Source organism: Dunckerocampus dactyliophorus, chromosome 11 (genome assembly GCF_027744805.1).
Source record: "Dunckerocampus dactyliophorus isolate RoL2022-P2 chromosome 11, RoL_Ddac_1.1, whole genome shotgun sequence".
NCBI classification, from domain to species: Eukaryota; Metazoa; Chordata; class Actinopteri; order Syngnathiformes; family Syngnathidae; genus Dunckerocampus; species Dunckerocampus dactyliophorus.
In genome coordinates this window covers 10,505,646-10,518,256 of record NC_072829.1, presented here as the reverse complement: position 1 = coordinate 10,518,256, position 12,611 = coordinate 10,505,646, and the positions used below count along the sequence as shown (strand labels likewise).

Here is a 12,611-nt window from a genome sequence, read left to right as displayed (position 1 = left end):
AGCAAGTCAAGATGAACTTTATTTAATATGAGCTTAGAGGAGACTTTGGCATCTTTATGATATTAAAAAAGTCATGGAAGTAATGATAGCACGGCAAAGGGCATATATGGAATTCACCATTATGCCCGGTCAATTACAGAATATTATATACAGTGGGGAAATAAATGTCTGAACCCATGCTGATTTTGTATACCCCCTTACAAGGAAATGTGTAGTCCAGAATTTTTATGATGGGTTTACTGTAACAGAGACTATGGTATACTAGATACAATAACATTAAAGGTTACAGATCAATTTGTATTTGATTCATACCTGTCAACATTTGCATTGTAAAATAAGGGAAAGTCTGATCTTCCACAAGAAATTCCACCAGCATTTGATCTCCTGCCAAGCAGGAAGCCTTCTGACTCCCACACACTGGTCCCGTCTTTTTAGAAAAGTGCTCCCTAGCTCAACTGGTTATGTGAATAAAACACACTGAAGATGTGTAGTGGACGTGTCTTCTGGAAAGACAATGATCCAAAACGTACAGCAAAAGCAACAAAGGAGTGGCTCAAACAAAGCACATTAAGATTAAGTGACTGCAGTAGCAGACACATCGAGATGCCAAGTGACAGCCTCAAAACCTTCAGGGTTTGGAAAGTATCTGTAGAGTGAACCAAAATCCAAAATGTGTGCAACCATAATGACCAACTACAAGAAACGACTGACCTCTCTGCTTGTCAACAAGGGTTTCTCCACCAACTAACGTTTAGCTTGGGGATCAAATACTTATTTCTGTCAATCAAATACAAATGATTTTATAACCTTTATTTCATGTTATTTTTTTCTTGATATTATTTTACTTTCTGTCTCTCTGCTACAATAAACCCACCATAAAAATGATAGATGATGTGCATGATCACAAATCAGCAGGGGATCCAATACTTATTTTCCCCACTGTATGTACTTATCCTTAACCATCATTTAGGGCTTTAGGGTTTCGCACTTTTTGTTTGATTCAGTTAAAAAGAACTCTGGCGTGTTTGCTCTGCTAGTGTAGTTCGTTTGGTCAAATCATCTGAACCCTGGTGTGCACCAAATAAGTTGGCCTAGACTGCTTGAGAAATGGGTCATGGTCCGCTTGTAAGTGATTTTGGTTCACTTGAGCTCATATGTGAACGCTACACGGACCTGAGACACGGGTCAGTGTTAAATTGACATCAAAAAGCATGCAGAAATGCCAAATATGTAACAGAAAATGCATTGGAAGTGCTGTCTCTTTGCTCTGCTCGCTCCCTCTGTGTGTGTGGCAAATAGTGCCCTTTAAAAGTATGTTTTGGTGAAGCTTTTTGTGAAATCTAATTTGCTAAAACGATGAGAATATAAAAATAACCTATGTATTCAACTCAGCAGATGCCAGTTTGGTTTGGAATATTTGAGTTATGCCACAAAAGCTCCTCATACTTTATGCATATGTTCTTTCCTGTGCAGCCTTTGGTCCCATGACAAAAATACCAGTGTGAACCAGAGATGCTCGGTTCAATCAGCCACTGATCAATATCGTAGGAAATCAGGTGATGGCCACATGTGGATCAATGCCTTTCAGTGTCGATCACAAAAAAAAAAATATCTCGGGGAGGTAGCCTGTTAAATACCGTTAATTGAATATGGCATTTAGAGTAAGCACTTGTCAGACTATGGTGAGTTTTCAAGGCTCACGGTGCGTCGCTGGGCAACAACCGCCCGTAAGTCAGAAGGCTAAGCAAAAAACAGGAAAAATAACTGAATGCATTGGACTAGACGGCCAGCCTTTCTCAGAGGTGGAAGACACCGGGTTCTGCCTACTGGTCTCTCACTTGGAACTCTGCAACGTGCTTACCTAGAAAGAAAAATTTCACAGACGTAGCCCTGATAGAGCTCCACCAGACAATGTAATATATGTTTTTGTCTAAATTAAGATGCTTTTTATGGTACTTTTTTTCAGATCATATAACCAATAGCAGGGGTGCAGCCAAGAATACTGGGCCACATGAAAAAAAAAAAATACACGTTCGCCCCGCCTTTTTGTTGTTTAATAACTACTTATTTTTGGGGGCCCCTGCAGTCAGGGGCCCTTGGAATTATCCTAACTTTTCCCTCCATATGATACCCTATTTTAAATACTCTACATTGAAAAATTGACAGTTAATCCATGTGATCCGTATCGGCTGATCTGACTTGTGGATGATTGGTATCAGAATTGGCAGTACCACCCCTAGTGTGAAAGCTAAGCAAACCACACCAAAGTGCACACTAGGCACTTACAAAAATGTTGCATCTGGACCAGAATATAGAACCACAAATGTAAACGCAGTTACTTTCAATAATTTCCTTTTCAACTGTGCTGACATCGTGTTGCATATTTTTAGATGCCAGATTATTGATTTATTTTCCTTTTAGTTTGGGTAAATAGCTTTTTTTTTCCCCTTCTTCTTCTGTCACCTTGGGAAAAGCAGCTGAGTGAAAATATTCTCCATCAAGTGTGATTGGATTGGATTTTTTGAAGATAAATTGCCAGGACAATTACATTGCCAGGAGGTCTGTGCGCGTCTTGCTGCAGCCACTGTGGTCAGCTTGTTCCATTAGAAGAAGAAGACATTGACAGTGTGATCAAAAAGTAGATAAATACAACAGGCAAAAACATGTTTTTTTTTCCCGCCCTTCTACAAGACGGCATGAATACATCCCGAGGAGTACTTATGTTGTTTTGCTTTGATGCAACCTGTGTGATTTTTGCTGTAATGGAAACTCAGGGTGTTTTTCATCTGACTTTCATCTCGATAACATTTACCACGTGTCGGGACAATGAGGCTGCTGTCACACATGCACTGCAAAGTTGAATTTATCTTGTTGTTACTACACACATTGTGTGTGACAAAGTCATACAGCACATTACATGCTAAAAGTCATATTCCATCTCCGAATAGTAGGGGTGTAACGGTACGCCATAATCACAGTTTGCTAAGTACACTGAAAGGTTGCCAAGCCATACAATGAAATGAACTATTATGCTTTGTCTTACTTTTCCCAGGGTGGGGCTCCACAGATAGGCCAAGCTGAAAATGCAGAGACACAAAATGAGGAAGACCAGAGCCATAATTAGTGCCACACGCTGGTAGATGTGGTGCTTGGCCCTCTTCTCTTTAGACCCCTCCACCTGCAAATGGTGAGATTTAGCTTTAATCTTTTGTACTGCTCAAAAAGAAAAAGCATCACTTTCAAGCAGCATCTTTTGAATGTGAAACGTGCTGAACTTCAGAGGAGGCACAGCAGTGTGTAAGAAAATACACGGTAATCCCTCGCCATTTCGCACTTTGAATTTTGCGGCTTCACGGTTTTACAAAAATATATTAATTAATAAATCATGCTGTTTTGTTGTTGAATATTATTAGTTAAATAATATTGATAGATCAGCAAATGTTTTGTTTTCAAGCATAGAAAATGCATAAGTGCATGGCTCAGATCAAGGGTACCCTTTGCCGTCTTCAACTTCACTTGAGGAGTATTTGAAATTGTTCTTCTAACAATGTGTACTATCCCTATCACTCTGACGTTTATAGAGTGAGGAAGCTTACCAAACCATAAATTAAGCCTGTTCATGTTTTTATTTTGCGCTAGCACGGCCATGTTGTAAAAAAGTGTCTGTATTTGGACATTGAAATGTTACATGTAAAGCATGTCTACTTTTGTTGTGAAATTAACAATATTTTCTCTGATAATTTTGTCATGATTTCTACTTAGAATTAAAGAATGATGTCTGAAATTGGTTTCTAATGTGTTTTATTCAAATATTCTCAGTGTAAAAAAAAATAACTATCGTGTAATCATTAGTGAAAAGTACATAACCTTGGTGTCTGCCTGCCAATGAAAATTTTGAAGAACATAATTCCATGGAAAAACAAACCCCATGATGATTAAAATGATATATATTCATGGAATAATTACTCAACTCTGCAACTAAGGTGATTTTTTTGTATATAAAAGAGTAAAATAAGATTATTTGAACAAAAGTCTAACACCGAGTGGACACCGAGTTATGTACTTTACATTTAAGAAAGAGTGAACTTTGGAGGGGTGCTATGGGAAATGGAAGATGTCTCGAGCTCTGGTATGTTGGGTGTGTGTTTTGCAATGTTTGAAGTTTGTGTTGATAACATTACCAAGGTCTATCCACGAGTTTGAAATTTTAAATGTAACACTTGGGTACCCTTGATCTGAGCCATGCACATAAATGAACTAAAATGCTAATGTAAAACATTCAGAAGACACATTCAAAGACATTGTGATATGTAGTGTTCTACACTGGTCACTTGGTTTCAGTTATGTTACTGTAATGTTTGGTGACACACAAGCACCAGACTTGATTGCCAGAACAACAGACTTTTACTGCAGTTTTGAATTACAGTATCTCACACGGGCACAACGATCCCTAAAATGAGATACTGTTTCAGCCAAGCTAAAGCTCAACTCTGAACCCCCAACTTCACTTCCTGGCCGGCCCCCGACTCAGCTCCCCGAGCACATTTACAACAACACACAAGAGCACAAGTCTTATTTATGTCTTAAATGGCTAATTTTCTCTCATTATGTCTCCTGTAATGCATCATACAAGTGTAAAGGTGACTATAGGGGTGTTATTTCATTTCTAGAAGGCTCTAATAATGTTAAAAACTTAAATTTAGAAGGTTTCCATGTTCTAATTACGAAAATATTCCATTTATAAATAAGAAATCCTACTTCACGGAAATTCACTTACACTTATCACCATTCAATCTGGAACCAATTAATTTAAGGATTACTGTAATTAACACAAACATTTAAAAAATGACCAAAATAGTTACACTGTGTCAGATTAAGAATGAAAGTTTCTTTTGAATTGAATTGAATTATTACAGTACACTCATTTTATGTTTGTCCTGGTATAAGGCTGAGATTGCCCACATTGCAAGTGGAAGCATTTAGGTTTAAGTGTTTTTCAGCATTTTTACAAGTCTATTACAGTCGTCCCTCGTGATATTGCAGTTCGATTATTTCTCCCTCGCTATATCGCATTTTTCCAGAAATTAATTAATATGAAGATTGACTATGACGAATGATTTCTGTTTTGTGGTAGACCTGGTATCCTATTAGTGAAAACATAATACAAATACAAGTATTATGTACTGTAGTATTCTGTCTTACTAGGCGGCAGTAATGACACAAGGCATTGAGACATTAGCTTAAATTACACTACCTTAACACTGCATGAAGTCATGAAGTCGGACATGACATGTCCGACATGACAGGGTGAAAAAAGTTCTCCTCATTCTGTGTGAAAGTGGTATGTTTTCGGCTTCTTCAGTTTAGTAGATGTGAAATTTGATGTGAACTGGTTAGCTCGCTAGCTTGCTCGCTTGTTAGCTGACCAGCTTGCTAGCTAGTGGCGTTCTTGAGTCCCTGTTGCATAAGAGTTGCGCAATGTGTTATAAACAATGAATTACAGGAGTGTAAAGCTGACTATAGGCGTGCTATTTCATGTCTATAAGGCTCTACTAATGTTAAAAAACATATTTAGAAAGTCATAAACAGGTTTTCTATGCTGTAACTATGAAAATATTACATTTATAAATAAGGAATCCAACTAAGTGGAAATTCACTTACCACGGTCAGGTCTGGAACCAATTAACCACGATAAACGAGGGACAATTCCACTGGTCATGTGAAAAGCACTCCCCCATGATTATATGGTCTGTACTTGTCTTTTTCTACTCCTGATCTGCGGCTAACAAAAACATGTCAAACATTCTTGCACAACCCATAGTGGGCGCCACAAATGCTATTTAAAAAAAATATATTTTTAAAATTATTTTCAACATAAAATTCTCAAGCCTTTTAATTGTAAATTAGATATAGATTAGATTAGATACAGTAAAGCAACAAAAAATGTTGCTCTAATATAAGTTTTAAGTATACCCAGTTTAGAACCCCTGCTTGAAAGCTATGCGAAAGACTATATTCATTTTAGCTTGGCACTCGATGATCAAACAAAGTTATTTAAAGTTTGTTTACACCGTATCGCAAGCTAAATATCGAATGTCTGGAGCTTCACACAGTCATTAAAGATATATCTAATTTTGTCTTCTTTGGTCCCTCAGTATATTAAAACAAGTAATAACCTTTTGGCTCTGGCATGCTACAGGATTTCTCCACCATTAAAGCTCCTGATGACTGAACTCCGCTGCAGCAGCAGCCTCCAACCGCCACAGAGCACGGGGACGAGCAGATTGTAACATGTTCCACACAGAAAGGTTACAATTATTAATTTCTTTTTTCTTCTTCTCAAATTTAATTTTAATCTGCCCGCTGTCAGCAATTCCCTCAGCCCGACAGCACAAATTAATAAAGGCGGGCTTTTGTTCCAGCAGACCTTCTGCGGGGAGAAAAATGAAAGCTTCTCATTTGCACTTTTGGTTTTCTATTGTGACTGTTCAGCCGCAGTAGGTTTGACAGCCTGCTGACTTACTTTAATACAGAAACACACAATCGAGCTCAAAAGTTGGCCTTCTCAAGACTGGACTCAAATCCTTTGAAAAACACATCCAAAGACTCTGTGTGAGGCGTCAGCTGTATGTGTTTTGCTTTTTCTTTGGCTTTTTTGCAACGCTTATTCTAAAAGAAGCCTGAAAAAGAGGTGTCGAGAAGATCATGGGAGTAAGCAGACTCTCCTTCAAATTGTTTTTGATAACTGCTTTTTACACCTCCATGACAAGAATGTTGGAAAATGAGATGTATGAGACTTTTTTTTGCCATTTAACCAGTGACGTCCGATGGGGTTCATGGCTGGTGAGCTGACTCTTAATGAGGATAACCAAAAAAAAGTTCACTTTAAAAAAATACTTCTTATTCCTATTTATTTATTTTTTTATCAACTGAAAAACATTTGTGTTCTCACCTTTTATCTGTACACGCACCCTACTTCTCCAGGGAAAATTCTGATACTTTATTACAGTCAAATTCATGCATTCATTCAGCAGAGCTTGCATTTGACTTGTTTGTAAATGTAGCTCCAGCCAGCACTGCTGTTTGTGTACAGCCCTCCCTCGTTTATCTACTATTTACTAATTGGTTCCAGACACGACTGCTATAAGTGAATTTCCCAAAGTAGGCTTCAATATTAATAAACTGAATATTTTCGTAGTACAGTTTCGAAAATCTGTTAATGACTTTTAAATACCTTTAATATACCTGAACACCTTACCATTATTAGAGCCCTATACGCATGAAATAACACGCCTACCTTCACACTCCTACTATTCTTTGTTTACGCCACCTTGCGCAACACTAATGCGCAGGCTAGGGGATCGCTGCAGAGACATAAGAGACGGCCGCTGCTCATAGCATATAGCAAGCTACCGAGCTAACTAGTTAGGCTCCAGTTTATTTGTTCTAAACTTAAGTGTTTCAAACAGAGTTGGGAAAAAGGACAAAGTAAGAAGCCAAAAACACACAATGGGAGGAGAACTTTTTTTCACTCTATCATGTCGGATATGCAGTGACTGACTCCATGCACTGTTAAGGTAAATTAAGGTAATGTCTCATCAATGTAACATTACTGACGCCTAGTGACCATCCATCCATCCATTTTCTATTCCACTTTTCCCTCACAGGGTCGCGGGGGCATGCTGGAGCCTATCCCAGCTGACTTCAGGCGACAGGCGGGGTACACCCTGGACTGGTCGCCAGCCAATCGCACTCATTCACACTCACATTCATACCTATGGACAATTTAGTGTCGCCAATTAACCTAACATGCATGTTTTTGGAATGTGGGAGGAAACCGGAGTACCCGGAGAAAACCCACGCACGGGGAGAACATGCAAAGTCCACACAGAAAATGCCCAACGGAGATTTGAACCCAGGTCTTCCCGATCTCCAGACTGTGACTGTGTGTGGCCAACGTGCAAACCACTAGACCACCGTGCAACGTGACGTTAAATATTTATTTAAATAATAATAGGCCACAATCAACCACAAAACAGTTAGCATTTATGAGCACATTTTTGAAAAAATGCTTATCTGAAATTAAAATTGGAATATGTTGAATACAACCCAGATTTTCTGGGGAAATATATATATCAATAGGTCACACAAAGCTTCAGAGTTTGAACTCCTGTTATGCATTAAGAGCAGTGTCATCATTTGTTATATAACAAGAATGTTGGAAAGATTTGATGCTTTAGGTGATTTAAAACCTGTAAACCCCCCTGAATTGAAGTACATTACTATTGAGAATAGGAAGTTATTACTCAAAAGTTTTTACTCTTGTATTAGAATTAGAATGTAAAAATGTTTCTTAAAAGTGTAGTTACTTACGTTTTTATAATAGGAACAGTTTAACCCCGAAATTGATTATTTCATTTTCCGTGGTGTAAAGAAAGTTAGTAGTAGTGTCGGAGTGGACGATGTATGCCGGATTCATGTTAGACTGGCTGTCCTGTGTATCAATCAAGTGACAAACATCATAATGAGGATGGATGATTTTTTCAAATAATTTTTTCTTGAATGCCATACGATTGACCCACATTACTTCTGAGATACTACAACAACAAGGAACTTTCCCAATGCTAACGTGTGAGTTATTATGTCTTGTCGCTTATCATGTCTACTATATTAGGTAATATGAGTAGAAAGGCAACTATAGGGGTGTTATTTCATGTCTAATGTTAAAAAACATTTTTAGAAGGTCATTAACAGGGTTAGTATGCTCTAACTAACTCTAACTAACTAAAAAATATTCCTTTTAGTACTATTCAATGCTACTTGCCGGAAATTCGCCTCTCGCGGTCGGGTCTGTAACCGTGATAAATGAGGGATGACTATTTCATAATCCTATACACTGCCATTTGCATTGTTTTAGTTGAAGGGATGTCCGGTATTTCCAGTTGAAGGCAGTGGCAGAGATCATTTACCTATATTATGAATGGAATTTTTGATCTCCAGCATGACTTTGGTAAAGACCCATTAATGCATTTGCCATTAATGTATTCTGGGAAGATGTGACATGTCAGTGACAGTGACCATAAAAACGTGAGGCACATCAAAGTGTCCACCAGGTCTGCAGAGTGAACGTATGACTCTCCCGTGGCAGCTTGCATAAGCGCTGCCAACTTAAGCAGAGTGGAAACTTAACGGTCTACCGTTTGCAATCACGAGTCGTCTCAGCAAGAGGAAGGTGGGCCGGTGAAGACAAAGACAGGCAGGCAGGCAGCTAGGCAGCAACGGCGACCGCCTGAGCGGTGTGAAAGAGCACGCGTCCCCCCCCGCCAGCTACTGTTTAAAGGTTTTTGGAGTTGAGAATCAGCCAGACAATCCCTCCAGAGGTATAGAGAAGAAGACCGCCTGCAGCCTCCTGCTGTTAGTGTGCAGAGAGTGAACGCTTCCCCAGGAAAACAACAGAAGCAGCAAGCAAGAGGTGGCACACGTTATCACACCGGGACGCACTCGTGTTCATACATTTGAATAGATGAACCATACTTTAAAATCAAATCCACAGCTGGGATGATCTTTCCACACCCACCACTTATATAGGCAACATTTGGCTTAGCTTTAGTTTATGTGTGCCACCACTTCATGATACAACACTTAATAAGGGGCAGGATTGATCACTATGGGTGTGCGACACGTCCACATTGGGTACCTCTACAAGTGTAATCATTGCAATGTGACTTTGTTCAATATTTTGAGTTGTTTCTTTCTGTTACACAAGATGGCAGTTATCATTTGTAACTGGCGGGAATAGAGACCATGTTGAGTTGGGCGCTCATGCAAGCGTTTGTTTACAGTAATCCCTCATTTATCGTGGTTAATTGGTTCCAGACCAGACTGTGATAAGTGAATTTCTGTGAAGTAGGATTCCTTATTTATAAATACAATATTTTTATAATATGGCATATGTCCTGCTGTGGCTATTGTTTTATCAATGTAACATGACTGACCAGTGTAGAATAATATATATTGCGTCGTTGAATTCGTCTTATGAATGCCTTATATTTGTATTTAGACAATTTTATGTTTGAAAATGCTTAATTTAGGCCAAGAATATGTACAATTGGTTAAATATGCATTTTTAGTAGTCAACCACAAGACAACAATAATTTATGATGTCATTTATTTTGAAAAATTGCGATCGTGTGATCACTCGAAATTTGAACAGTGAAGACGACTTCAATCAAGCACACTGTTGTGATATGACTTTGTGCATTGTTGAGGTTTCTGTTATGCAAGGTGGCAGTTATCATTCATGACTGGCAGGAGGAGCGATCACGTTGAGTATGTGCACGTGCTCGTATAATCAAGCACAGTTTGACTTTGCAGTTTGACTTTGTGCAATATTTAAAGTTTTTTGTTTCTGTTACACAAGGTATTTTGAACTACTAGTAATCGTTTAAATACCGTGCCGCTCGCGTGTCAGTGAGGAAACGGTAGCTCTTTCATTGACAGGAGTCAATCACGAGCTATAAGGGAAGTCATGTCGAGCTTGTCAATTTATTGGAAATCGCAGGAGGTCATTACTCAATATAACAGTTTGACTCACGGTGTCATCTTAGAAGGCTAAGATCATCACACAACAACTTAACACTCAATGTATCTAAAAAATATACAATAATAGCCCAAAATATACAATAATATTCCATCCATCCATCTTCCATGCGGCTTATCCTCACTAGGGTCGCAGGTATGCTGGAGCCTATCCCAGCTGATTCCGGGCGAGAGGCAGGGTGCCAGCCAATCGCAGGGCACTTGTAGACAAGCAACCATCCACGCTCACATTCATACCTATAGACAATTTACAGTCTCCAATAAACCTAAAATGCCTGATTTTGGAATGTGGGAGGAAACCGGAGTAGCCGGGAAAAAAAACCCACGCACTCACAGGGAGAACATGCAAACTCCATACAGAAATGCCCAACGGAGATTTTAACCCAGATCTTCTTGATCTCCTGACTGTGCGGCCAACATGCTAACCACTCGGGGCCACACTTGTGTAACGTGCGGTTAAGTGGCCGTTATCATTCAAAACTAGCAGGAGGAGCGAGTACACTGAGTATACAATATGTGCAAGTCGGGTGTCCATGCAAGTGTTTTTTTAATAATAAGCATAGTATTGCAATTTGACTTTGTGCATTATTTATAGTTGTTTGTTTCTGTTTCACAAGGTGGCTATTACTATTCATAACTGGCGGGAGGCACGATTACGCTGAGTTTACAATATGTCCAAGTTGGGTGTCTGCGCAAGTGCTTGTGTATAATCAAGCACACTGTAGCGATTTGACTGTGCATTATTTACAGTTGTTTGTTTCTGTTATTCCAGGTGGCGGTTATTATTCATAACTGGCCGGAGAAGTGATCACTTTGAGTACACAGTACAATCAGAATCACAATCAGCTTTACTGGCCAAGTATGCTTACATAAACAAGGAATTTGACTTCGGTTAAATTACCTCTCACTGTACATATACACAACACTTAAGAAATAAATAGTTAAGAAGTAATCGAAGAGGTACAGCACATGCAGGTTGGGAGCCTGTGCAAGTGTGTGTATAATGAAGCACGCTATTCCAGTTTGACTTTCTGCATTATTTTGAATTGTTTGTTGTTTCTGTTACACTGGGTGATGTTTATCATTGACTGGAGAGAGGAGCGATCACATTGAGTATTCAGTATGTCCAGGTTGTGTCTTTCATTGAGCTCTAATGCATGAAATTAATCAACACTGAAAATTACTTCTGTTCCCTCTTTCAAAATAACACATAGCTATTGTTTCAAAAATACATTGTTTGCATGACCCCATAGAACATTTGTGATTCACATAATTTTATAAAAAACAAATGTATAAGTATTAATATAGCATCCAAGGTTACTCTATTGTGTGCAGCAAGGGATAAGAGAAGGATGGATTATAATAGAGTGACACAAGGATATTGTAGATATAAAGCAAATAGAGGTTACTTTTAGAGTTATTCAGATTGTATCGTTGTAATTTGTGGAGTTGGATCAATATTTTACAGGTGTCTACTTTTTCTTGAACCAGAAAGCAACACCTAGTTTTTAGGAGTGCAAAAATGAGATAAATGTCAAATACAATTTAATATAATAAAATGATATATATACTGTATATTAAAAAAAAAAGAAGTACTCACATCTTTGCACAGAACCTGTTGGCTGCTGGACTGGCTGCGAGCCTCCATGATGCAAGCCTACAGAAGGAATTGTTCCGATTCTCCAAGCTGGGTGAAAAAAAATGACCCCATTCCATTGCTGTAATTTGGGAGTACGCTGAAGGGGCGGGAAGTTTCTTAGTCGGAGTGGAATTACTGCAACATTTGTGATAGTCATTAAAAGTGAGGCAGATGTCTCCTGCTTGCCTGCTCTCCTTTTCAAAGGTGGAATGCCTGAATTGAAGAAATAACACACTGCTGGGAGGATGAAAATATGAGTATGGAATAAAAATATGCACCTGTACACAGTTATTTAACACCAGCAACACAATAAAATAGAAAGACGCTAACATTCTAGTGTATAAAATGATCTAACCCACTTTTTCTTTAGCAA

The 12,611-nt window shown here is 38.7% G+C and overlaps 1 protein-coding gene across 1 annotated transcript in view; it reads right to left on the bottom strand.

Annotated features, from left to right (window-relative positions):
- The window catches only part of tnmd (tenomodulin), a 97,610-nt gene extending 85,323 nt beyond the window's left edge, over window positions 1-12,287 (bottom strand). The window contains exons 1-2 of the mRNA XM_054792778.1: window positions 12,200-12,287; window positions 3,044-3,178 (exon numbers count right to left, since the gene is read on the bottom strand). Coding sequence (XP_054648753.1) covers window positions 3,044-3,178; window positions 12,200-12,247 — 183 coding nt within the window. The 5' untranslated portion in view covers window positions 12,248-12,287. The remainder of the gene's footprint in view (window positions 1-3,043; window positions 3,179-12,199) is intronic.
- Window positions 12,288-12,611: the final 324 nt, after the last annotated feature.